Raw genomic sequence first — 24,386 nt, 5'->3', positions numbered from 1 at the left:
GATCAAAGACTCTGCCAAAGAAACAAAAATAAGATTCTCAACTTCCTGCATACACTCAAGATCCAGATTAGTATGCGGAAGATAGAAAACATTTAACTCAACATTGGATTGAGAATGAGAATTATAAAAGTTATCAATGATCAATGTGTTAGGAAAAGGAAATATTCCAGACAAAAAAGGAACAGTAAAAATATGAAAAGGTGGCTCAAACTGATAAATAAAAGAAGGTTAAAAAAGAGCAGAAAGTAAAAAAAAAAGGATCAAATGGTATTAAAAGATTGACACCTACCCTATAAAATCTCCAATTCATCTTTAAAGCTATCTCCATAATAATCAAGTGCTTCATCATAACCTAGAATCCATTTAAGCTTGTAAACATATAAACTTGATCCTCAAATATTCTTCAAGAACCAGACTGCATCATCTATAACTCACCAATCAATATCACAATCACACTCCACATCAATGGGAAATGGTAAAACACCAAGAACAAAACAAACTATGTAATTTTATGGAAGTTGAAAACTGTTAGCAACACACCAAGGATGGGTGTAACACTAATATGATCACACTATATAGCACTAAAATTTCAATTTAACAAAATAGCATTAGTAACCTCAAATGACATACTCTTTGATCAATAATGGCATGATATGTAAAAGAAAAGAATGAAAGAAGAAGTAGATTTGAGCATAGTGATAACTAAAATTCTAGATCTTGCAAAAAAGCTAATATAAAAAAAGAAAATGAAGAAATAAGAACAAAAACATGATCCCAAATATTAGAGTAAAGCATTGCCCTTTAGAAACAAATTGCAATGCCCTTCATCTCTATTAATGTGAATGTTTAGGATATAGAAATAATTAGGGTTTAGACCCTTGCAAATGGATGGACCAAATTCAGTTTCAAATGGATAATTTATAAATACATTACCTAGCCAAGGTAATACATATATATATATATATATATATATATATATATATATATCTATTTACAAACCTTACACATACATATTCTAGATATATCCAAAGTCATTCTACAAATTTGACCAAAACTTACACTTACACTTTGGTCACTTTTTAGTCTTCTGGAAAAAGCTACAGCTACTGACCATTCCAAGGCTTCTAAGTACTTTACAAGGCTTTAAAAGTCAGGGAAATATTGACACAAGAACCACAGAAATGGATCTAGCACTTGCTGTGAGCTCCACAATTTTCATTGCTCTGTTGGTCTTGTGCTTCTTGAAAGCTCGCTCTAATCTGCCACCAGGTCCATGGGGATTGCCCCTGATTGCCTACTCTTGCTAGTAAGAATGCCCCCGCACAGAGCATTGCAACACATAGCCAAGAAGTATGGCCCTATTACTTCCTTGAGGCTGGGAATGATCCCAACTGTGGTGATCTCCAGCCAGGAGCTTGCCAAAGAGGTCTTCACCACACATGATTTAAATTTTGCTTCCAGGCGACCACTTCAGCTATAACTTTTCTGGAATTGCAACCAGTCCCTATGGCGAGCTATGGCGAAACACCCGCAAGCTGTGTACAATGGAGCTCTTCACAGCCAAGTGTATCGACTCCTTCTCTTGGGTCAGAAGGGATGAGCTTTCTCGTGCGTTGGAGGGGATTTTGAAGGCCCATGGCGATGGCAAACCTGTGGAGGTGAGAAACGTGGCCAGTGTTTTCTCCTTCAACGTCACATCACGAATTTTGATGAGCAAGAGGTACTTTGGTGATGAAAACGTAGATGCCCATGCCATGGAATTCAAGAAGCTCAACGACAATGTTCTTGAGCTGGGGATCAATCCCTGTGTTAGCAACTTGGTGCCCTGGTACTTGCGATGGCTGGACTGGCAGATTCCTCGCTACAAGCGAATCCATGCCAAGCAAGACGAGTTCTTGCAAAAGATTGTTGAGGAGCACAAGGAGACGACACGGGAATGCAAGGACTTCCTCGATATTATGCTCGACTTCTTTGGAGCAGGGAGACGTAAAGGCGAATCTCATGGTAAGCTTTGCAAAACTTCTCCTTGATTGCTGAACAGGTATTTCTTATGCTACAAATGCCCAGGAGATGTTGATTGCCAGTACTGATACCACCACCACCGCGAGCGAGTGGCTCATGGTTGCAGTGATGCACAATCCTCGAGTCATGGCCAAGCTCCACGAGGAGCTCGACAGAGTTGTGGGCAGCACTCAAGAGTCGGACCTCCAAAAGCTCGAGTACCTCCAGATTGTCCTCAAGGAATCACTCAGACGCTATCCTCCGGGACCCTTACTCATGCCGCGCATCTCAAGGCAAGCAGCAACCGTTGGCGGTTTTCACGTTCCAAAAGGGACCACTCTCCTGGTGAATGCATGGGCGATTGGAATGGATCCGGCAGTATGGGAGAATCCCACACAATTCCACCCGGAGCGCTTCTTGGGGAGCTCCATCGATGTCAAAGGCCAAAACTTTGAGCTCCTCCCGTTTGGATCTGGGCGGAGAAAGTGTCCGGGAATGGGCATGGGATTGCGATCAGTGGAGCTGCTCGTGGCAAATCTCATCCATGGCTTCAATTGGAGCTTTGTGCCTGGGACAACGCCGTCCATGGAAGAGGTTTTCCTCACTACTGTGCAGCTCAAGACCCCATTGCAAGCCATGGCCAAAGTTTTATGTGTGGGCGGATTTAAAAATAGCGATTGTAGTCTAGGTAGGCCATGACATTTCTTGCTGGAATTCTCGCAAAGGCGCTTCCACAAGGGCGTTTCAAAAGACCAAGTGGCTCGGGCACATGCTGTGCAAAGGCAATATTTTTGAAAATCTCGAGAGGGTGCGACAATTGTGTAAGCGCCGTGTGAAGTACGTGATGTATTAACATCCTGGACATCAACTTCAACAGGGCGATTTAAATCTTTGCACAAAAAACTCTTTGCCGATAATGGGCTTTCCAAACAAACCGAATTATTTTTTCACGGAGATGCCCGAAACTAACGTGTCATTCTTTCCAAATTATGCGAGGACGGACTTATGCAAGAAGTACGTGATGCGGATATGATTCGTCATAACTTCATGGTATGTAACTCCTGGCTTGCTGCCTATGGCGAAGGCCTTGAGATATGCGTAAGTCTGAAGCGTTGTTCAGGATGGGCGAGAGAAGTATAGTGTCCAGTGGTGATTTGGCTTCTTGCAACAACGTGTTTAAATAGCACAATGCCAGTATCCATGTAACGTACTCCTTAGAAGCTGAACCCATATAACAGTTATCCAAATGAGGAACAATCGTGCTAAGAAGGTAAGCAAAGAGTTTGATTTCTCTTGCCGAGAATGGGCTCTACAAAGAAACGGAAATGTTCTTCAAACTAACGTGGTGTCGTGGACTTTGCTCTTGCAAGTGTATTGCCAATCTAGCAAACTTAAGGAGCCAAGCCGTGAGTTTGAAACTATGCCGGAACGGACTACAATCACCGTAAACTCGATTCAAGCTGCCCACTCAAGGCATATGCTGAAATCCCGTGACTTTTGTGTTCCAGGAAAGAAAGAATGCTAAACTCCAGCATGCACTATGTTAATGCTTCCATTTCCCCAGATAGCGGTATCACATTCTGTGGTATGGCGCCAAACAAGAGCACTTATTTGTGCATGCACCCATTGTGGGCATACGCAGCGAGGATGGTAGTCCACGAGAAAAGGTTTGGAACGCGAATGGCGCCAAGGGTCGATGATGGTTGCACATCGATCGTAAGTTTCTACAAGAACTTCTCGTGCCGCAATGCCGATGGATGCGTCTGGCATCCGCATTTGTGGAGAAGCATGGCCAGCTCGAGTCGGGATGCATTTGCCACCATCTTTTCATGTTGTGTGGTTAATGCAAGCAACAGGCAGATTCTAGTGGGGCAAGATTGACATAAATACCACAGAAATGGATGTAGCACTTGCTGTGAGCTCCGCAATTTTCATCACTCTCTCTCGGTCTTGTGGTTCTTGAAAGCTCGCTCAAATCTTCCACCTCCACGGCTTACACTTGCTAGCAGGAATGCCCGCACAGAGCGCATAGCCAACAAGTATGGTCCTATTATTTCCTTGAGGCTGGGAATGATCCTGATCTCCAGCCCGGAGCTTACCAAAGAGGTCTTCACCACACATGATCTAAATTTTGCTTCCAGGCCGTACATGGTTCTTCCCCAGAACTTCAGCTATAACTTTGCTGGAGCTGTAAGTAGTCCCCATGGAGAGCGCAAAACACCCCGTGAATGCAAGGACTTCCTCGATATCATGCTCGATTTCATTGGAGGGGAGACTTACGTTAAAGCGAATTCAACTTTGTAAAACTTCTCCTTACCAGACTAATACTGATACCACCACCACCGTGAGCGAGTGCAGTGATGCACAATCCTCGAGTCATGGCCAAGCTCCACGAGGAGCTCGACAGGGTTGTGGGACTTGAGTTTTACCTCCAAAAGCTTGAATTTCCACTGCCAAGGTACACCTTGGGGAAATGTGAATTCCCAAGAAATTAATGGATTCCCGAAGAGCGAGGGGTGCGAGAGAATCGCTCCACTGGAGGCATCGGCAACGCCGCAAGAGTTCGCGAAGCTATAAGAGTTAAGACATTGTATATAGCTTGCTCTTGTTTCGAACGAGGGCTGGGATTGGAGCACCAGGGATTAGAGGAACGAGAAGAACAGGGACTGGGCCTGGAAGAACAAGTTGAAGGCAGAAAGAAAAGCGGAGCAAGAACAACGGATTTCACTTCAACTCACATTGATTCATATATGGCTGTATATATATATACAACTTCAATCAAATCGGAAATCACCAGAGATCTGATCACGATTCGGACTGCTTGTCGTGTTCATCATTATTCCTACACTCCCCCTTCAAGCTGAGGGTGTGCTTGACACTCCAAGTTGATTCCTCAGCTTGATGAATGTGAGCTCCGAAAGTGGCTTGGTTAGAAGGTCTGCCAACTGATACTGTGAAGGAACGTATTCCAGGTGAAGATCTCCGGCTGCTACATGTTCGCGAATGAAGTGATGCTGCACGTCTATATGTTTCGTACGAGCATGAAACACAGGATTCTTTGACATGGCGATTGCACTTCTGCTGTCGCAATGTAGAATGGTCGCATCTGATTGCTGTTGATTGAGTTCTCCAAGTAATCGACGAAGCCAGATGATCTCCCTTGCTGCTGTACTGGCAGCTACGTATTCTGCTTCTGCACTGGAAAGAGCAACTGTCGTTTGCTTCTTGCTTCCCCATGAAACCGGAGCACCGGCAATTATGCAGCAAATTCCGGAGGTTGAATGTCGTGTATCCAAGTTGCCAGCCCAATCTGCATCGCAGTAAGCTTGAAGAACAAGTTTGGATTGACCTGAGCATTTGTAAACCAATCCATGAGCAGCCGTTCCTTTCAAATACCTCAAAACTCTCTTCGCCATCTGCCAATGATAACAACTCGGAGACTGCATGTATCGGCTGAGGAGACCAACAGCAAAGGAGATGTCAGGGCGAGTCATGTTGGCGAGGTAGAGTAGTCCTCCAACAAGCGATCGGTAGACCAAGGGCTGATCAAATAAATCATCCATCTTGCTTGTGAACTTGATGCCAATGACGACTGGTGTAGCCACGGATTTGCAACTTGTCATTGAACTAGTTGAGAAGCTTCTTCACATATTGGCACTGTGTGAGGGTGATTGTCCTGTCTGCTTCATCCCTGTCAACTTCCATCCCTAACAGCTGCCGCACAGCTCCTAAGTCCTTCATCACAAACCTGTTCATAAGCTTGATCTTCACATCCTTCAAAACAGTGTGATTGTTGCTGACAATCAAACAGTCGTCCACATAAACTGCTATCACAACAAAGTGATCACCCTGCTGAAGAAGATATAAATTTCCATCGCTGTTCAACCTCTGCATACCGAGATCCATAAGAAAAGAATCCAAACATTCATACCACTGACGGGAAGCCTGCTTAAGGCCATAAAGAGCCTTGCAAAGCTTGCAGACGAGTTCGGAACAACCGGATCCAAAAAGCTCAAAGCCTGGGGGTTGCCGCATAAATATCTCCTCCTTCAAGTTCCCATTAAGGAAGGCTGTTTTTACGTCCATGTGATGTGCGCACAAACCAAACTCCGCTGTAAAAGCCAGAAGCATTCTGATACTTGTCTGCTTCACAATTGGTGAGAACATCTCATCAAAATCCACTCCAGGAACTTGTGAATATCCTTGAGCAACAAGTCTTGCTTTGTAACGCTGTACCGATCCATCAGGATTTCTGTGAAGCTTGAACACCCAGCGTGATCCAACAACTTCACGTCCTTCAGGAGCTTCCACCAAGTCATAAGTCTGGTTCTCATCAAGAGAATTCAACTCATCTTGCATTGCTGAAATCCACTTATCTGCATCAGGAGCTTGAATCGCCTGCTCAAAGTTGACTGGTTCAGAAGCTATTTCTGTTGCTGCAAAAGACCATTGCTTGGGATGAGGTGCTCTGCTTGATCGTCCAGATGATGTCCGCCCATAGTTCTCCACATTGAATGGTAGATCACGTGTGAGCCTGTCGACTTCTCCAGTTCGTGCACGATGAGTAGCATCACCCTGTTCTTCAGGAAGAAAAGATCCAGAGACTGGTGTTGGATGATCATCTGCTAAAGGAGATGAGGGATAGATGATTGTCAGATCATCGTCATCTTCATCACCGTCTTCAACACCATCCCAACTCCATTCTTCTGGAGTCCAGTTCATGTTCTGATCTAAGCTTCCTTCTTCTTGAACATGATCTTTGTAGAGTGTTCCTTCATCAAAACGAACATCAGTGCTTACAAAAATTTGATGATTACCAGGCTGGTACAGGCGATATCCTTTTGAATTGGAATCGTATCCAACAAGAAAGGCCAGCTTGCTTCTGCTCTCCAACTTGCCAAGATGCTCATCCACCCTTTTTGCAAAGCTTAAACAACCAAAACGCCTGAGATGCACCACCGATTGTCTTTGACCAGTCCAAAGCTCTTCTGGGATCTTGTTGGGATTGCGAGAATGAGGGAGAAGGTTTTGAACATGCACAGCTGATCCAACTGCTTCAGCCCAAAGGAATTTTGGTAGTCCTAATTCTTGAAGGAAGCACCGAACTGCGTTCATGATTGTCCTATTCTTGCGCTCAGAGACTCCATTCTGTTGAGGGGTATGAGAGCAAGAACGCTGATGAAGAATTCCTCGTTCAGCACAGAACTGCTGAAAGGACTTGTTGACGTATTCCCCTCCTGAATCAGTACGTAAACAACCAACCCTCTGACCAGTTTTCACTTCGGCTTCTACTACAAATTGCTTGAATTTGCTAAAGACTTCATCTTTGTGACGAAGAAAGAAGACGTCCGTGTGCCTGGAGAAATCATCTGTAAATGTCACAAAATACTTCGTGCCATTCTGAGCAAACAGTCGCATGGGTCCACAAACATCTGAGTGAATGAGCTGCAAGGGACGAGTGCTTCTGGTCACAGCAGGTTTGAAAGTACGACGGGTTTGCTTGCCAAGAATGCAAGTGTGACATTTTGCTGAACTTTGAAGAACGTGGTCGTTGAAGCCATCCACAAGCTCTTGCTTCTGCATACGCCTGATGAGAGGGGGATTGGCATGTGCAAGTCGAGAATGCCAGAGAGAGCTATCTGCAGTCATGCATATCTCAGGAGCATTCAATTTTTCTCCAGAAGCTATCTCCTTCTCAAACAGGTTACCACATCTGGGAAAATGCAGTAATGGACGGCCATTTGCAAGAACTTGACATTGATGTTTGGAGAAATTCACATCCAGACCTTCATCCATAAGCCTGGCTACAGAAACCAGATTCTTCACTATCTTTGGAACATACCACGCATTCTTCAAGAGCAGAGACTTTCTTCCCAGTGGAACTCGCACATCCCCAGTTGCGCGAACAGGTAAAATGCTTCCATCTCCCACACGAATGCACTTCCCTTTTGCAGCACGCAACTGCACAAAGTTCGACCCGCTTTGCATCAGGTGTCTCTCTGAACCTGAATCAATGGTCAGTTTTTCAGAAACGTTTGGAACTGCTACCTCAGATGATGCCGCAAGTTCCTGTGTTTCCCCTTCCTGAGCATTTGCTGCGAGCCCTATGTTCATGCGCTGCAGCCAAGCTGCAACTGGGCAATCCTTGGAGTAGTGCCCTGGCATCCCACAGGTCCAGCATTCCTGTTTGTTCTTGCCCACAAAACAATCCCGAACTGCTGCTTCTTTACCAGAATTCCCTGAATTCTGCTGCTGCTGCGGATTTCCCCTAAACCCGTGACCTCTGCCTCGTCCTCCTCTTCCGCGGCCTCCTCTGCCTCGATGATTTCCAGCCCACAGAGCTGAATCAGTCCCTGACTGATTGCTTGATGCAGAAGCATTTGATGTAGACTGTGAGATCAAAACATGGGAAGGCCTTTGATCAAAGTCCACAATCAAACCTCTCGCAGCCAGCTCCGAGCGTAAAGTTTGCTCAGCTTGTTCAAAGTTGAGCGACATCATGCGAACGGTAGGGACGAAAGAACTAAAAGAAGAATCTTGCATGGCCTCGCAAAGTGCCAGAACTTTCTTGCTTTCGTTGAACACTGCTGGACTACCTTCAAGCTCCATCCACAGATCTTGCATCTTGGCGAGGAACTCTTCAAAGTTCTCGCCTGGATGAAAACGGGTCTCACGAATGCAAGTCTCGACCATGCTAATCTTGGAGAGGGAAAGAACAGCATACTTGTTGTGGAGATGAGCCCAGATCTCACAAGCACACTTATGACGCAAACGCATCATAAGGGCATCTGCAAGCTTAGAAAGAATCAATCCTTTTGCTCGAGATTCCTTCTTCTCCAGCACAGCTTGTTCCCCTGGATCAAGCTATTGTCGAGCTGCTGCAACAGAGGCACGAATTGCCTCTTCATCCACGCCTTCTCCTTCCACTGAAGTTGAAGCTCCCAACGTAGCAGGGGCTCGCCGCGTACGAGCATCTGCAGCGATTGTTGGTGGTGAAACGATTTCCCAGAGTTCTTCCATCTGCAGCACGCGCATCATTTTCTCGGACCAAGTGTTGAACCCTCTCCTCCCATCAAAGGCAGTGACTCCCTAAAGCAAGATCAATCCAACTTTGCTGCAGCTCATGATGTGAGGCACAAAGAAAGGAGAAGAAAGAGTTCAGAAACCAGCGCTCCGATACCAAGAAAGAAAAGCGGAGCAAGAACAACGGATTTCACTTCAACTCACATTGATTCATATATGGCTGTATATATATATAAAACTTCAATCAAATCGGAAATCACCAGAGATCTGATCACGATTCGGACTGCTTGTCGTGTTCATCATTATTCCTACAAAGGCTTGGAGCAACGAGAAGAACAGGTTCAAGACCTCAAGGGCGATCAAGGGGACTGGAAGCTGATGAAGCGAGGTTGAAGACCTGGAGCAACATCAAGACCTTGAGGGCGATCAAGGGAAGAACTATGGCAAAGGAGAGGCTTAAGCGAAAACTCGTCAATATTGCACATTCTAGATGCAACACGCACTACCGCATGAAGTCCTTGCTTTCCAGGCTTGGAATGAGTAGTCCTGCTCGCTAGAGGATTTGTCTCGGTCTGGCTCACCCTCCTCAGGCCTATTCCCTGGATTTTGCTCCAGACGATGCGTGTGACCATTTCATTGCTTTGAAGGACAGCATGAAGACCTTCGATTATCTGGTTGCTCGAGCAACTCAAGATGGTCTTGTCAAAATCGCTACGAGAGCTCGAGGACTTGAAATGCCTGTGGGAGTTGGACAGCGAGCGACATTCGAGAGTTTGGCATGGATTGAAGGTGCAGGAGAACGGCAACTTCTTGAATCCGTGTCAACAGTCTGAGCTTCCAGTCAGATGTGGAGATTGCAAACACGCATATGCTGTGTTCCCGAGCGCTCCCGAACTACACGAGAATCGTGGAGTATACAAGCTACAATGAGATCCACCAGACCCGGCGCTTTGTACCAGGGAGCCCGATGAACTTAGCACTGCTTGGTCATTATGACAAGTTCAACGTGAGTACATCGCTACTTAACAATATACCTTTTTGCGATCGGAATGTTCCACCAGAAAACATCTCAATCTTCCATCTTGTAAAAGACTCCCAAGACGTCCGCTGCGCGCCCGCACTTTCCATACATTTCTCCATGACAAGGAACGTAAATGCCGCTGGAGACGATTTTCCTTGTGGATGCGCTTGCCCCTGCCCAGAAATTTGTGCTCAAAAACAATGCAATGGAAAACCACCGCCGTTGCCATCAACTACATGGTGCCTGTCTCATAAAGTAAAGAATGTGAGTCGAGCTGATTGACTCTCTTTTCTTCAGTTTCGATGACTTGTCCAGGGATCCGGTCTGGCTCAATCTTCAAACTAGGCTCGAAAGCACTCAGAAGCCCACGGTTCTTCTTTTGCCCTTTTTGCTTTAAATATTCTTGTGAAGGACAGCCACCTTTCGGCCTCGAGTATTTTCCATGCGATGCCCTCTTCTTTACACACTAAACCTACTTCTTTGTTCTTACAAATCTTGGGGAGCTTGAGATTTCATTGATGTTTGTTCCTAGCAGCAACAAGACCAAAGAATTGAAAAACTCTATGAAATTTGAAGTCGCACCCACACTTTCTGAGCTTGACAGCCGCAGAAAGGATGACACCCTTATAAAACATTCCTACGAAATTTGGACGGGAACCTGATGGCCGGATATGTGGCTAGAATTAAGAAATATATTGGCAAAGTCACAGGTTCGAATTCACAGCCAAGAGACCCAACAATTTTGGATTGTTTGAAATGGACATCTCGTCCATGGCCTAAGACTACACCATCTGATCTCTACCGTATCTTCACAGCTGCCAAGAGAAATAATTGGATGCTCGCCATCGAGAAAAAGAATGCCAAGGCAACGGGCAAATGCCGCGATCGCAATGTTCCACGAGAAAGAATCTCGATCTTGAAAGATTCCCATCGTCCATACATTTCCATGACGAAGATTAGCAGGGAACCTATGACGATCGAGGCTGCTGGAGACGATTTTCGTCGTTCCCCCTTCCACATTCTCGCGAAGGCGTCCCGATCGCTCCTCATTCCTGCAAATCTTGATGGCGCCTCCTCGTCAAGGCTCAAGAACGATGCCATGGAAAACCACCGCCACTGTAAGCTACAGCTCCACATTTTTTATCACATTCCACCGAGAGGGCTCTTCACCCTGCCGCCGCCAGGCGTGGTCTATGAGTCGAGCTGATCTGACCAAGCGTGGTCTTTCTTCTCTGGCTCAAACCAAGCTAGACATCTTCAAACTAGGCTCGCAAGCTCCACAGTATATATGGTCCTTTTCGCGCTCATTTTACTCTTGTCCAGATCGCTTCATTCCTCATTCCGTCACTCTCCAGCCTCGAGAAATTTCCATGCATTATGGTCACTCCAGGCCTTGGATGTTGATCAACTACAGTGGCCTCTATTTATCTACCTGTTTTTGTTTGTACTTTTGCAATTCAACTTTATAAAACTCCATTTTTATGCTCTCAGCTGATTAAGTTTGAGCTCGATCAAGACTCTTACAAGATTGGACCATAGTGTGAAAGACAGATCATGGCCGTGGTAGCAACAAGCTTCAGGTTCTGCGATTGGCTAGTTACACCAAGATCACCACCATGAGGTGTGACTTGTTTATGTTGAATCTAAGATTTTCCTTGTGGGCTTCCCAGGTTTATTGGATCCCTGGTGCAACCTAGAGTTTTTTTTGCACGTGAGTAATGTTTCACGGTTTCGAGCAGGTTTTCATATATTATTGCTAAGAAACGGCATCGAACTTGGAGCTCGAGTCTCACGCTCCCGAGGATTTGAAAAAATCGACACCTATACGGACCTCCAGCTTTGACAACCAAGTGAAGAATAGATGGGACCAGGGTGCCTGGATCAAATCAAAATCGAGCCTAAATAAGTCTTCTTCCAAAACAATATCTTACACGGATGTTGCTGGTTCGTACTTTGTTACTCAGGAGTAGCTTTTGCATCGGCTGCTTGCTGGGGTTGAGGTACAGAGTCCATCCAGACCACTTTCTTTGCCATGGCCTCGGGATTCTCTAAAACTAAATAGTGGAGCAACTGAAAGTTTCATTCCATCGAGAAGAGAATGGTTTCAATGAGCTTGACAGCAGAGAGCTGAGCGCCATGCCCAGAATTTGCGCCCAAGAGCTTGCGACGCTGTTTACATTAAGAAGCAATTAATCAAGAAATATATTGGCAAGGTCACAGGTTCAAATACACAACCAGAGACCCAATCATTTATTTTTTATGGTATACAGAATGCTAAGATAAATAAAACCCGCTCCGCTGCAGCGTTGCTGGAGCTTGACGCCGCGACCTGGAACGTGATGATCCACGCTTACGCCACTCAGGGTTCGATTGACGCAGCGGCTCGACTCTTCGATCGGATGCCCCTCGCGACGTGTGTTCTTGCTGTTCGCATTTGCCAGTGAAAGGGAATATCGCGCGATCCAAGAGCCTCTTTGATTGAATGCCCCAGAGGAATCTTGCGTCCTGCAACGCAGTTGTAAAATCCTAAATCGGAGATCCAATGTCAGCCAGGCAAAAAATATCTTCGATTCAATGCTGGATCATGTGGTCGCTAAGAACTCGCTCATTACACTGCATGCCCAGTCAGGGCATCTTGAAATTTCCAAGAACACGATCGTCTCTTGGAACGCGATGATCACCGCGTATGTGATGGCATCCCGGACCCGTGACTGTGAGGCTGTGTTTGAATGCGTCCCAGAGCGCCATGGAACTCGATGATAACGGCACAGGGGAAAATCGTGGCAGTGAAATCAACCTTCGACAAAATGCCGGCCAAGGATCTCGGGTCGTGGACGAATCTACTGCTGTACTACGCCCAGAATGACAGGACGTTCCATCGGTTCCCCTTCAACAACGCAGCCGTGAAGACAGAGGGGGCATTTGGACCACAAAAGAGATATTTGCCCATTCTCACAAATGCAAGGAGCATCACGCATACTGGATTCTTTCATGACGAAGCCTTGGTGGCTGTCGTCATCGCCGTCCACGCATTAGATGGAGCATGCATTCCAGAGGAAGCAGTACAATCTGTGGGCACAGGTGCGGGTTGGGAGCGAGCAGATCGCGTCAAGGATCTTATTCGTTAGCCGTCAAAATATTACTCGCCGTTGACCGTGCACTCAGGTTCGCAAAAGACCTCGCCGCCGGCCTGCTACTCGAGCCTCCCGCACGTCAGGCAGCACTTTAAGATACGCTTGACCACTTTGAGCCGAGTCATGAAGGCAAGCTGATAGCGGTACTCCACAGGCGTGTTTGTCAAGCCATGCCTCGGGGGACTTAAGAAGATTGCCATCAAGGAGCTCTATCGCCGTTTCAAGCACCCATAACCTGTCCTCCTCCGTTTCCAGCAGCCTTGACGACAGGTCGACGTCCTTGTCCAGGCTGAAGTTGCTAATTGCCGGTCGTCCCAAGATGAACATTGGACATAGGAGCGAAGAGGCTCGGCCTCCACGATGAGCACCCCACTGGCGGATATCAGCGTCATCTGGATCATAGCGGTGCAAACTCAACAAACGGCTTAAGGCGCCGGTGCAGCTTCTTACTTCCGCTTTCTTCCCTTACAGCTTCTACGACTTGCCTGTAGAATAAGTGCGTCACCAGCATGGTGTTTGCAACCAAGCCATTCCACTGCGCAAGCGTGTACGCCTTCTGCTGATCCATGAGGGCCAGGCAAGTGCCAGTATGTCCCTTGTGCCCGTCTATCAGTTCGAAGACGGATATCGCCATGTCTTTCACTTGGACACCTGAATCTGGGAAGTCGTCCGCCTCAGAAGCTCTATCGTTCGTCATCAGCAGGAGCGCTAGCACGTCCAAGAGATTTGCAGTGAAATCTGGGACGTTGGGCTGACAGTAGCTTGAGGAAGCATTATGTCAAAGCGCCATGTTATGCACAGCAGCATTCGGCATTGGTCTACCTGGTTAACATCACCATGGATGCTGATCTTGTGCTAGAGTCTTCAGAGCTCACCACTGGAATGGATGTGACTCACATCAAGGTCATCTACTCAGACAGCAGGACCCTCAACCTCATGTATATCCAAAAATAAATAAATTTTAACTTTTATATATCTATCTATGGTATAAAAAATAACAGATCTCAAATGTATAGATACATAAGAAAATCATCAACTGAGATAACATACCATTCTACCAAGTTAAATTGAAATTTCACTAGTACAAAAGAAAGCAAAGTTCTTCAATATAGATTACAAATCACAAATCAGTAGATCACAAATTAGTGAATTAGCTAAAACTTGCTTGCTGGATTAAGGTGATAAAAAAAAAGTAAAAGAATTTGTCCTAAACTTTGGTAATAAGCATACACCACAACCAGTAAATGATAAATATATTTCTATAAGTTTTAAAATGTTTAACTTTTTTATTTTATAGTGTTTTCAATTGTAGTACCACAACCTAAAAAGTAATAGGGTGATTGAATCTTTTAATATAATTTATAAAGATTTAAATATATAGAGAGAGAGCTTATGAACAAAAGTGCACCCTTTTTTTTAATTGATTAAAAGTGTTAAGATAATTGAGGTTAAACATCCTTGGATTTAAATAATATTAGGTTAAATGACCTTTTTGAAAGTTTAAATTCAGGAGTTTATATTTAATATTAAAGAACTTTTTGGGAATTGACTTTATTAGTTGGTTTAGTGAATCATATTATATATTGAGATTGATATCTAGCAAAAACTAATTCATAAAAGTTTAAATATAAAGGGAAAAAGCCCATAATAAAAATACATTTTTTTTTAATCAGTTAAGAGTTTTAGGATATTTGGTAACCTATTAAAAAGTCTAAATTTAGAAGCTTACATATTATCACATTATCATTATTTTATTGTTTAACTTGAAGTTTTATTGTAACTCAACTTGACCAATTGCTACACTAAAATCCTTAATTAAAATCTATTGCCATTTACTACCCACTTACTTTCTTGAGAGAATGTGATATTTACAATTTCTCCATCTTCAAAGTCAATCTTTTGGGATCATTTCACAAAAATCACTTTAAATCTCTAATTTAATAGATGTATAGGAAGCAATTTACTTCCAACCCACTTTACTTCTTGGATATAATTAATTGCAGCAATCTAGGTGCCATTGCTTGATAAATCTACCTTATTCTGAAATAAAAACCTCTTCATGCATGTACCCAAAATTTATCTAACAAAACCTTGCACCTATTTTAACCTTAAAAAGGAGTGGTAGTATAGAAACTGCTTTTTTATTTTCTTTTCAATGATGGTGTATAAAGTTTCATGGCCCGCAAAGCAATAGTCAATATACCACATGGCTGGTGAATTTTATCAATATACTTTTTGCAATGGAAGGATTCTTTCTGGACTATAGTTTCTTCTTTTCTCAGAAAGGAATTACAAGTCTTAAAAGGTGCTCATTCAAGCCTTTCAGTTTTTTTCCTCCAACGACAGTTGCAGCACGGCCTTCTGGACTTCAACATATTGTAAGTAAGTTACAAGCTTTCCTCCACTACTGTGAGAGACTTCGAAAAAATCTCTCGTTTGTTGAAAATTCGTTGGCACAAGAGCTAAAGCTCCTTTCAAGCCAGTTTCTTCTCGTTTATCTCCTTTTTCCAGGTTTCGAGGCCTTCGGAAAAAGCTGTGGACGCCATAGCTAGAAGAAAGCACAGAAGCGAAGGCCCAGATATTGATCAAACGATTCAGAAAGTTTTAGTTTAATAAAACCAGCGTAGTTTATTCAAATGCTCATCCAACTTTTTAGCAGCAAGTGAGTTTGCCATCGACATTGCCAATGCAATCGTCCAGCGCGCGGTTGGAGAAGCGCTTGTAGCCTTTGGCAGTGGCACAACGAGCACCGATGGTGATCCCATTGAACTCAACATCACCGCATTTGGCAGCAAAGTTGGAGGAACAATCGAGCTTGCCCGTGTAGTCGACTCCCACGCACTGGCTCACATCGATGGAGCTCTTGACATGCTTCCCATACGGAGTTCTACATTTCGCGTGCATGGTGTGGCCATCGAAGCTAATCCCCGTGCAAGACGAAGAGAACTGGCAAGCCTGAAGGAACCCATGGCCAAACTATCAATCGATATCAAACTCTCAAAGATTACCTGGATTGTGACGATGAGCATGCACAGGACGACGATGATCTCGCGGATGGATGCCATGGTAGTACAGGTAAAAGAAATCAAAGTGATATATGAAGAGCGAGCTCTTAAGAGTGCTATATACTGAAGAAGAAGGCTTGAATGATCATTCCAGAGCTTCCCTGGGCTTATATAGTCCGGATCCGTGTCATGCCATGAGTTGGAGCCTATCCCAAAGACCGACACGGCATTTGGTGCTAGCTATCATCATTCTTGAGTTTTGCGACTAAGCATTTTCAGAAAGACAAAAACAAAATGACTATGGACACTTGATTGAACTTGTGGGTCATTCTTGACCCAAGAAACTATGTTTGACATGATGCACGCTCTAGCCAAGAGGATGGTCTTTGTTGGCAAAGTGAATTGACAAGCAAAAGTGGAGTTTGCATGATCTTGTGTGCTCTCAAAAAGTATTCTATTTCCACGTATTGGATCCAAACATCTGCTAGCAATGATAAAATCTATGCCCGGACTGATAGAATCCAATTCTTCTCGACACTTCTATGAGTACAGCAATGTGACATTTTTATAAGGAAATACGTTTACAAAATGATTTTATTTCCAAACCACACAAACTTTACGTGATGGATCCAAACTTCTTAAGCAATCAAATGATTTATCTTTGCTCCAGACTGATGGAATCCAATTTCTTATGAGGAGATGGCTGTTTCTAGCAACAAATGAGGTGACCGTCATCGTTGCCAATGCATTCGTCCAGGGCCCGGTTGGAGAAGACCTCATGTCCATAGCCATCTTTGCAGGTGGCAGCCATTGTGATCCCATTGAATGCAACGTTGTGGCATCTGGGAACAAAGTTGGAGGAGCAATCGAGCTTGCCCGAATAGTCGACTCCCACACACTCGTTCACATCGATGGAGCTCCTCACCACTTTGCCAGCATCCGTCCTACAATTCGCGGACATGATGTTGCCGTAGAAGCGAATCTCGGTGCAAGACGAAGAGAAATGGCAACTGGCCTGCAAAATTTCACCAGAAACCTCTACAATTCTTATTCCATTCTTTGTTTTCAAGAAACAATTTACCTGGCTAACCACGATGAGCATGCTGAAGACAATGAGGATATCGCGAGTGGATGCCATGATCAAGAACTTATGGAAGACAGCACTGAAGAATAGCTTTAGATGATAGATAGATGGATTGAATGATTGTAATTGCATGATCGAGTTTGTGGGGTTTATATAGTCGTGCGATGTGGTGTGTTGGAACTTATCCAAGAACTTTAACACGGCATTTGCGTTAGCTTTGTTTGAATTTGGCGTCTGTAGCGAAACGGTCAAAGCTCGTTTCCAAGCTTACGAGGATATAACGTCAGCCCTAGCATGCTTTCCTTTACCCTTGAGCAAGTAAATAAAGGATAAAAGGTAAGCCAATGACATTTTGCCACGCTTTTGTAACTGGCGTTTTCCACGTGGCTTAGGGCTGAAGGTTTGAGAACAGGGGATAGGGCTGGCGGCGAGCGGGGCCGATGGATTTCGGCAAGCTGACCGCGGCGAGCAAGAGAATGCCGCGTGATCTCCTCACCGTGAGCTCGCGGCGCTTCCAATGCTGTGCGAATCGCCCACGCCGCTGCGTCAATCGCAGGTACGTCGCCGCCCATTCGCAACCGGAGCAAATCGCGAGTGCGGGCGCTGGGAATGGATCTCCAGCAGTGACGCTCAAGCTCCAGGAGCAGAAGCAACAACAGCAGCTGGTTTCCATGGATTTCCAGTCGCGCTACGGTGCCGCGGAGCCGCGAAAGGGCTGCGATGTTCTTGTCGAGGCCCTGGAGCGGCAGGGTGTAGATGTGGTGTTTGCTTACCCCGGTGGCGCGTCCGTGGAGATTCACCAGGCCTTGACGCGCTCGACTTGCATTCGCAATATCCTCTGCCGACACGAGCAAGGGGAGATCTTCGCCGCCGAGGGCTACGCCAAGGCGAGTGGAAAAGTCGGTGTTTGCATCGCTACGTCCGGGCCTGGAGCGACCAACTTGGTCACTGGCTTGGCCGACGCATTGCTCGACAGCGTTCCTCTCGTGGCGATCACTGGACAGGTATGTGAAGCTACAGTTTGGAGCATTTCTAGCTTGTTTTCTCGGATGCTCAGGTGCCGCGAAGAATGATCGGCACTGATGCGTTTCAAGAGACTCCAATCGTAGAGGTGACGCGGTCCATCACCAAGCACAACTATCTGGTGATGAACGTGGAGGACATTCCACGCGTGATCAAGGAAGCTTTTTTTCTGGCGTCGTCTGGAAGGCCTGGGCCGGTGCTTGTGGACATTCCCAAAGACATCCAGCAGCAGTTTTCCATCCCGGACTGGTCCCAGAAGATGAAGCTAGATGCTTATGTGCAAAGGCTGCCACCCCGGGTGTCCGAGCCGTCCCAGCTAGAACAGGTGCTCAGACTCATCCAGGAGGCGAAGAGGCCAGTGATTTACTGCGGAGGGGGGTGCATAGATTCTAGCGAGGAGGTCAGGGAATTTGTCGAAGCAACTGGGATTCCACTCGCCTCTACGTTGATGGGATTGGGAGTCTTCCCTCAGTCTGACGAACGCTGCCTTCAGATGCTGGGCATGCACGGGACCGTGTATGCCAATTACGCGATCGATAGCTGCGACTTGCTGCTGGCTTTTGGTGTCCGGTTTGATGACCGTGTAACCGGGAAGCTCGAGATGTTTGCGCGAAGGGCGAGCATTGTTCACGTAGACATCGACTCGGCCGAGATTGGGAAAAACAAGCAGCCGCATATATCGATATGGTCCGATGTGAAGCCGGTTCTACGTGGCTTGAACAGGATGTTGAAGAGCAGGGACATGAAGCTGGATTTCTCAGCGTGGAGGGACGAGCTCCAAGAGCAGAAGCAAAAGTTTCCGCTTACGTATCCGTGTTTTGACAACGACTGCATCGTTCCGCAGTATGCTATACGAACTCTGGCGGAGATAACGCAAGGCAACGCCATTATTTCCACTGGTGTGGGACAGCATCAGATGTGGGCTGCGCAGTGGTGTAAACACGAGGAGCCTCGTCGATGGCTGACTTCTGGAGGTGAGAGTTTGATTGATCCTTACTAGATTAAACACCTCTCTTGTAACTTTTTCTTCTTCTTTATGTGCCAGGTCTCGGAGCAATGGGATTTGGGCTCCCTGCCGCACTTGGTGCGGCTGCTGCGTCGCCTGGTATCCCTGTCGTTGATATCGATGGGGACGGCAGTTTTATCATGAACATTCAGGTGCATCTCTTGAACTTACGAAGACAAAATCGTTACTTATCTTTTACTCTGTGTGTGCTAGGAGCTGGCCACAATCCACGTCGAGAAGCTGCCGGTGAAGATAATGGTCTTGAATAACCAGCACCTGGGAATGGTTGTACAGTGGGAGGATCGATTTTACAAGGTATTGCTTTGACAACTTTGATAAGCATCGGCATTTATGATTTGGTTTCAGGCAAACCGAGCTCACACATACTTGGGTGATCCCGACGCGGAAGCAGAGATCTATCCCGACTTCCGTAAGTTTGCTGACGCTTGCAAAGTATGTTTGTATAATTACGCTCGGGTTTCACGAATGACTTTTTTTATTTCACTTTTTTCTCAGGTGCCTTCTGCTCGAGTAACAAGGAAATCGGAGCTCAAGGAAGCAATCTTGACGATGCTTCAAACGCCCGGCCCTTATCTCCTGGACGTGATTGTTCCTCATCAGGCAAGGAGAATTAGAATTTTTGCTACTTTGCGTTCTAGAGTAACAATTGAATTGACACTCAGGAGCATGTATTGCCGATGATACCGGGTGGTGCGTCATTCAAAGATATCATCACCGAAGGCGATGGAAGAATAAAGTACGAGTAAGTGAAGAAAAGTGTTGTTGTAGAGGAGAGGCAGGAATATACGGCCCGATGTTTGTACCTAACTATCTCGCTCCACGTGTTAGAGAGACCGGCTGCAGCCGGTTGCAAGAAACCGACGCGCCCTCAAGCCATCGTGAGATTTCTGATGATGTTGACGAGTTAGCTCTGCAGGAAGCACGAGTTCTCGTGCTGAAATGTGGGGTTAGAATGGATCTTCGCAGAGGAGGACACGAAAGAAGTTCCATCGAAGGAGAAAGCTCGGGGTTTTGAGTACACATCGCAACAGGGCGTAGAGCTGTGGAAGATGGCGTCTTTCATTATGAGAACTCTCACGTAAGTGTTTTGGAGTCTTGGTTCCTGGATGTTCTTCACAGTCGTCTTCTTTTCAGGATGTTCCTTGGCTACGTTTATCCTGCATACGAGTGCTTTAAGAGCATCGAGAACAGGAAAACCGATGCGGAAGAACAAACGTTTTGGTGCCAATACTGGTAACTGTTGGAAGCTTTTTTCTCTTTGCAGCTATAACCAGTTTGTTTGTCTAGGGTGCTAATTGCGGTGGTGACGTTTGTGGAAAGAATAACCGACATTCTCATTTCCTGGTAATATCCAGAGCTAGCTAGAATAGCAAGCAGTCTGAGGTGTCTTTGCTTGCTGCAGGCTTCCGATGTACAATGAAGCAAAGCTTGCTTTTATAGTCTACTTGTGGTATCCCAAGACTAAGGTTTGCTATAGTTTTTGTTTGTACTGTCTGGGGCCAGATCGAATTTATACTTTCAGGGGACAAACTACATTTACACGACGTTTTTGAAACCGTTTGTGACGAGCTACGAACCAGAAATTGACCGGAGATTGGGTGAACTGAGGGGACAGGCCAAAGACTTGACGTATCTTCTCTGGCAGCGCGCTTCTCTATTCGCCCAGTCCAAGTTTTTCGAGCTCCTTCATTGCTTAGCCTCTCCGCAAATACGTCTTCAGGCCTACAGGCGCCATTTTCCACAGGTTCGTGCTCTTCTTGTGTCTCTCTTTCTCTTCCTGTTTTCTCTAACAGTAGTTTCGAAGCAATGCAGTTGCAACCGAGTTTACAGTCGCCAGAAAATGTGGATCCCGCATACTACAGTCAAGTTGTGATTCGGGAAGAAAGCGAAGAGATCAAGAGCAGCTTGACAAGTGACAGTGGCAAGCACGAGCAGTCTTCATTGACACCTCACAAAATTGACCGCGAACCACCTTCGCCATCATCTTTCTTCAAAGCAACTCGTGCACGGCAACACAGGGCAACTTACATTCGCGTCCCTTGACAACCGTAATTCCTTCTCCCAACACAAGAAAAGAAAAGCAAAGTAAACTTGCTGGATCCAACTCGAGCTTCTAGAGGTACGGACAGAGTTTCCAAGTTTCTTCAACAACTACTCGTCACAGGTTGGCTGGATCAACTCAAAAGAACTTCTAGAGGTATGGAGAGAGCACTTTTTAAGTTTTTCCTTTTGGCGAGGATTACCACTGCTGTACTTATCACAGGATTAGATTCGGCGAGCTTTCCTCCTCTTCCACGGACAAGCCAATGGAGTGTCGTTTTCGGATGGATGCTATAAGCCTGCCGTAGATGGCTAAACATGTGGCAAAACTTTCCTTTCTCCAGCTTTTACATTGATTTTCTCGTCCTCCAGTGTTTTGATCCCGCTCTCACTTTAGTTGCTTGTCAACTCGAAATGGACGATCGATCCATTGGTCGCTCCCAACCTGACGATCATGAGGGGCTTCTCCTACAGCTTTGGCACCCGCCTTTCGCACCCGCCATCGTTCTACTTGTCGATCTGGAAGCCCGACTTCAAGGACGTCGAATGCAGCTCTTCCACCACCGTTGCCAGTTTCTGGCAAGCCTTCCCAGACGCGACCCTCGCATTTGGCGACGATGGAAACTTAGTCCTGAGCCAGGGACCTCTCCAGGTATGGTCTTCCAACACCTCCGGCCAAGGAACAGGAGTCGTGGCTATGGCGGTCTATACTCGTCCTCCTCCGCAGGAATGGCTAGGAAGTCTGGCAGAGCTTCGACCACCCCACGGACTCGCTGTTCGTCAACGACATACTAAAGCTTGTCTCCAGCGCCTCTCCCACAAACAAAAGCCATGGAAGCTTTTATCTCGAGCTCCAGCCTCACGCTGTGGTTGGCTTCACCCCCTGGAACGGCACAAACTTAAATCATCTGGGATCTGGGGAGCTACCTGGTGCTCGACGGCTGCCATCTCCATCGACATTCTGCTTCCCGGAGAGTATAGAGTTATCCGGCAAGGGACCTGCGCTTGCCTCGACTTTGATCCATCCACGCTCAAGCTGGAGCCAGTGATCGATGGGAATGTCCCCGAGGAAATCTCGTCCGTGGAGGAGAATGCACTGCTAGACGCGACACTCACCAGATCCTGGAAGCCTACGACTGCCGCTCCAATTCATGCAAGAAATTAGAAATCATGCCTCTCGGATTGGCCAAGCCAGCGCCTGCTACCGCGTCAGCAACCTCTACACCATCCCCTGCGCCCTCGGCGATGCCCGCTAGAACCCTAGCCCTCCAATAAAAGGAGTGATCAGTTTGAAGAGGGTCCCTCCTCTTCCAGGGTCTCGATCCTGGGATTCGGCTCTATAGGATTATCCCATCTCCCCGGGCTTAACCACTACCCCTAGGGCTGATCACTTGAAACATATTGTTTTAATATTCACTATGAAGTGTGAATATTCCACGTAGAATATTCTATTTTCAAACTAGTCAAAGTCTATTTGGGCCGGAAACACTGTCTTGGAATTCATGTAACTTGTCCTTCACAAAAAGAATTTCGATCCATATAATACACGCTCGGATAAAAAGAATTCACGGGCAGTTCACTGGAGCCCTCCAAGATATTTGGAAGTGTTGCCTCTGATCCGGTGTCATGAGCTTAAACAAGCTCCAGCCCTCGGCAACCAGCTCCAGGTTCATCATCTTCTTCTCCAGGCCGATGCAGCAATTGGCGTGCATGGTGCAAACCACGTCCAGATCCTTTGCTTTCTCACAGAACCCGCCGAAATACTCCGTGCCCAACAGCCGGACGTTCAAGCCCAGAGCTCCAAACTCCGGGCTGAGTTTGATCGCGTCAAAGACGTGCTGATCGTGCTTGCCCGGGAACCTGAGACGGGATTCGTACCACAGCTTGTAGAGCGAGATTGTCTTGCTGTTGGAGACGACGTGGAGGAAGCCTCCGTTCACTGGATTGCTCAAGTCGGCATCGGCGCCATTGAATCTGTCGCAGGCGATTTCAAAGTCGGCACCCGCATGGAAACGAGGGAATGGATCGCGAAACCACAACACGTCAGTGTCCTGGAAGGATAAAAACAACGCGTCATTCAAGCAAAAGTCAATGGAAAACTTCTCGAGCTCACTGTGAAGACGAAGCTGTAGCCGAGCTCGAGGACGACACTGAGCAGCTGAATCCTTCTCCACATCATCTTCAAGTAGTCCTCAGCCATGTAACTCTTTTGATCTCCCGAGAAATCCACTCCCTCGGTCTTGAGAACAACACAGTGCTTGTGAACTTGGACGCACCGCTGAAAGGAAGGCTCGTCGAGTGCCACAATGACAAGATGATCCAGCAGCTTCTCTGTCCCAATCCCCTCGTGAAAGCTGCGAAGGAACATCTCGATCATGCTGCCATTTGCTGCCCAGGCCTGGTTGAGATGCGTGAGAATTATCGTGTTGTCACCAAACTTGGCATCGTGTAGCACTTGATTCAAGCCTCTCAGCTCCTCCACGGTCTATGCAAGGAAACGAGTTAGCGAATATACGTTCGACCTTAGTTTGCTACTTACGAATTGATTGCTGGCTGCGAGGCTCTCGGGAGTGGCTGCAAAAAATCTGGACGAACCAGCCAGAGTCTGGCCTGACAGAAATCCAAGATCAAATGGCCCCAAAACAACCACCAGCGCAAGCAGTATGAATACGAAGACAGCCGAAGCATACACCGCTGGAGGCTTGCTCGTTCTCTTCATGTTGGCTGCCGAGGTTGAGAAATGGATCTGTCCAAAGAGGTGTTGCCCTCTTGAAGCATCAAAACCCGGATCCATCTTCCCGTGTGCTCATACCGAGTCCATCCATACCGAGTCAACATATCCAAGTCAAAAGAGATTGCCGTCTGCCGAAGGTTCTCCGTGCCACTCGTCTCTGAGACAACAGGTTAATGCTGACGATACTTCCAGAGTACTAGCAACAAGATTCTATTTACAATAAGTCCAACATAGTAACGGTCTCTGGAGATGATTGCTTTGAAGACCGCGTCGATTGTCTCCTCGGGAACCTGA

The 24,386-nt window shown here is 46.3% G+C and overlaps 6 protein-coding genes and 1 pseudogene across 7 annotated transcripts; 4 read left to right on the top strand and 3 right to left on the bottom strand.

The window, feature by feature from the left end:
* Nucleotides 1–1,116: 1,116 nt before the first annotated feature.
* On the top strand, nt 1,117–3,187 carry LOC9650921 (annotated as a pseudogene).
* A 347-nt stretch (nt 3,188–3,534) lies between these two features.
* On the top strand, nt 3,535–4,305 carry LOC112345996 (cytochrome P450 CYP736A12-like). The gene is made up of 2 exons (XM_024673900.1): nt 3,535–3,668; nt 3,897–4,305. Exons 1-2 carry the CDS (start codon nt 3,535–3,537, stop codon nt 4,303–4,305), a joined length of 543 nt encoding a protein of 180 aa, XP_024529668.1.
* Nucleotides 4,306–15,781: 11,476 nt separating this feature from the next.
* Nucleotides 15,782–16,307, bottom strand: LOC9650816 (cyanovirin-N homolog). The gene is made up of 2 exons (XM_002968660.2): nt 16,188–16,307; nt 15,782–16,134 (listed from the first exon to the last, which is right to left on the bottom strand). The coding sequence occupies exons 1-2, from the start codon at nt 16,242–16,244 to the stop codon at nt 15,832–15,834; spliced, it is 360 nt and encodes a 119-aa protein (XP_002968706.1). The 5' UTR covers nt 16,245–16,307; the 3' UTR covers nt 15,782–15,831.
* Nucleotides 16,308–16,731: 424 nt separating this feature from the next.
* On the bottom strand, nt 16,732–17,373 carry LOC9651664. The gene is made up of 2 exons (XM_002968659.2): nt 17,266–17,373; nt 16,732–17,199 (listed from the first exon to the last, which is right to left on the bottom strand). The coding sequence occupies exons 1-2, from the start codon at nt 17,320–17,322 to the stop codon at nt 16,894–16,896; spliced, it is 363 nt and encodes a 120-aa protein (XP_002968705.1). The 5' UTR covers nt 17,323–17,373; the 3' UTR covers nt 16,732–16,893.
* Nucleotides 17,374–17,663: 290 nt separating this feature from the next.
* Nucleotides 17,664–20,125, top strand: LOC9651663 (acetolactate synthase 3, chloroplastic). The gene is made up of 7 exons (XM_024673947.1): nt 17,664–18,272; nt 18,326–19,265; nt 19,337–19,449; nt 19,511–19,612; nt 19,664–19,750; nt 19,814–19,918; nt 19,981–20,125. Exons 1-7 carry the CDS (start codon nt 17,709–17,711, stop codon nt 20,062–20,064), a joined length of 1,995 nt encoding a protein of 664 aa, XP_024529715.1. The 5' UTR covers nt 17,664–17,708; the 3' UTR covers nt 20,065–20,125.
* Nucleotides 20,126–20,258: 133 nt separating this feature from the next.
* LOC9651662 (putative HVA22-like protein g) lies at nt 20,259–21,714 on the top strand. 2 transcript variants are annotated; one of them, XR_002992254.1, is made up of 7 exons: nt 20,259–20,396; nt 20,453–20,551; nt 20,606–20,662; nt 20,721–20,784; nt 20,841–21,062; nt 21,131–21,437; nt 21,483–21,714. XR_002992254.1 is itself a non-coding variant. In XM_002968937.2 (6 exons), the coding sequence occupies exons 1-6, from the start codon at nt 20,368–20,370 to the stop codon at nt 21,359–21,361; spliced, it is 702 nt and encodes a 233-aa protein (XP_002968983.2). In that variant the 5' UTR covers nt 20,259–20,367; the 3' UTR covers nt 21,362–21,714. The 2 variants fall into 2 exon arrangements, 1 of the variants encoding a protein (XP_002968983.2); XM_002968937.2 differs by having other exon boundaries at nt 21,131–21,714.
* Nucleotides 21,715–22,923: 1,209 nt separating this feature from the next.
* LOC112345995 (uncharacterized protein At4g15970-like) lies at nt 22,924–24,119 on the bottom strand. Its single transcript, XM_024673899.1, has 3 exons — nt 23,898–24,119; nt 23,472–23,843; nt 22,924–23,409 (listed from the first exon to the last, which is right to left on the bottom strand). The coding sequence occupies exons 1-3, from the start codon at nt 24,075–24,077 to the stop codon at nt 22,924–22,926; spliced, it is 1,038 nt and encodes a 345-aa protein (XP_024529667.1). The 5' UTR covers nt 24,078–24,119.
* Between the last annotated feature and the right edge of the window lie 267 nt (nt 24,120–24,386).

This window comes from Selaginella moellendorffii, unplaced genomic scaffold (assembly GCF_000143415.4).
Source record: "Selaginella moellendorffii unplaced genomic scaffold, v1.0 SELMOscaffold_11, whole genome shotgun sequence".
In the NCBI taxonomy this organism is placed as follows: Eukaryota; Viridiplantae; Streptophyta; class Lycopodiopsida; order Selaginellales; family Selaginellaceae; genus Selaginella; species Selaginella moellendorffii.
Note: the sequence above shows the minus strand (reverse complement) of the source record. Positions and strands in the feature narration are given on the sequence as shown.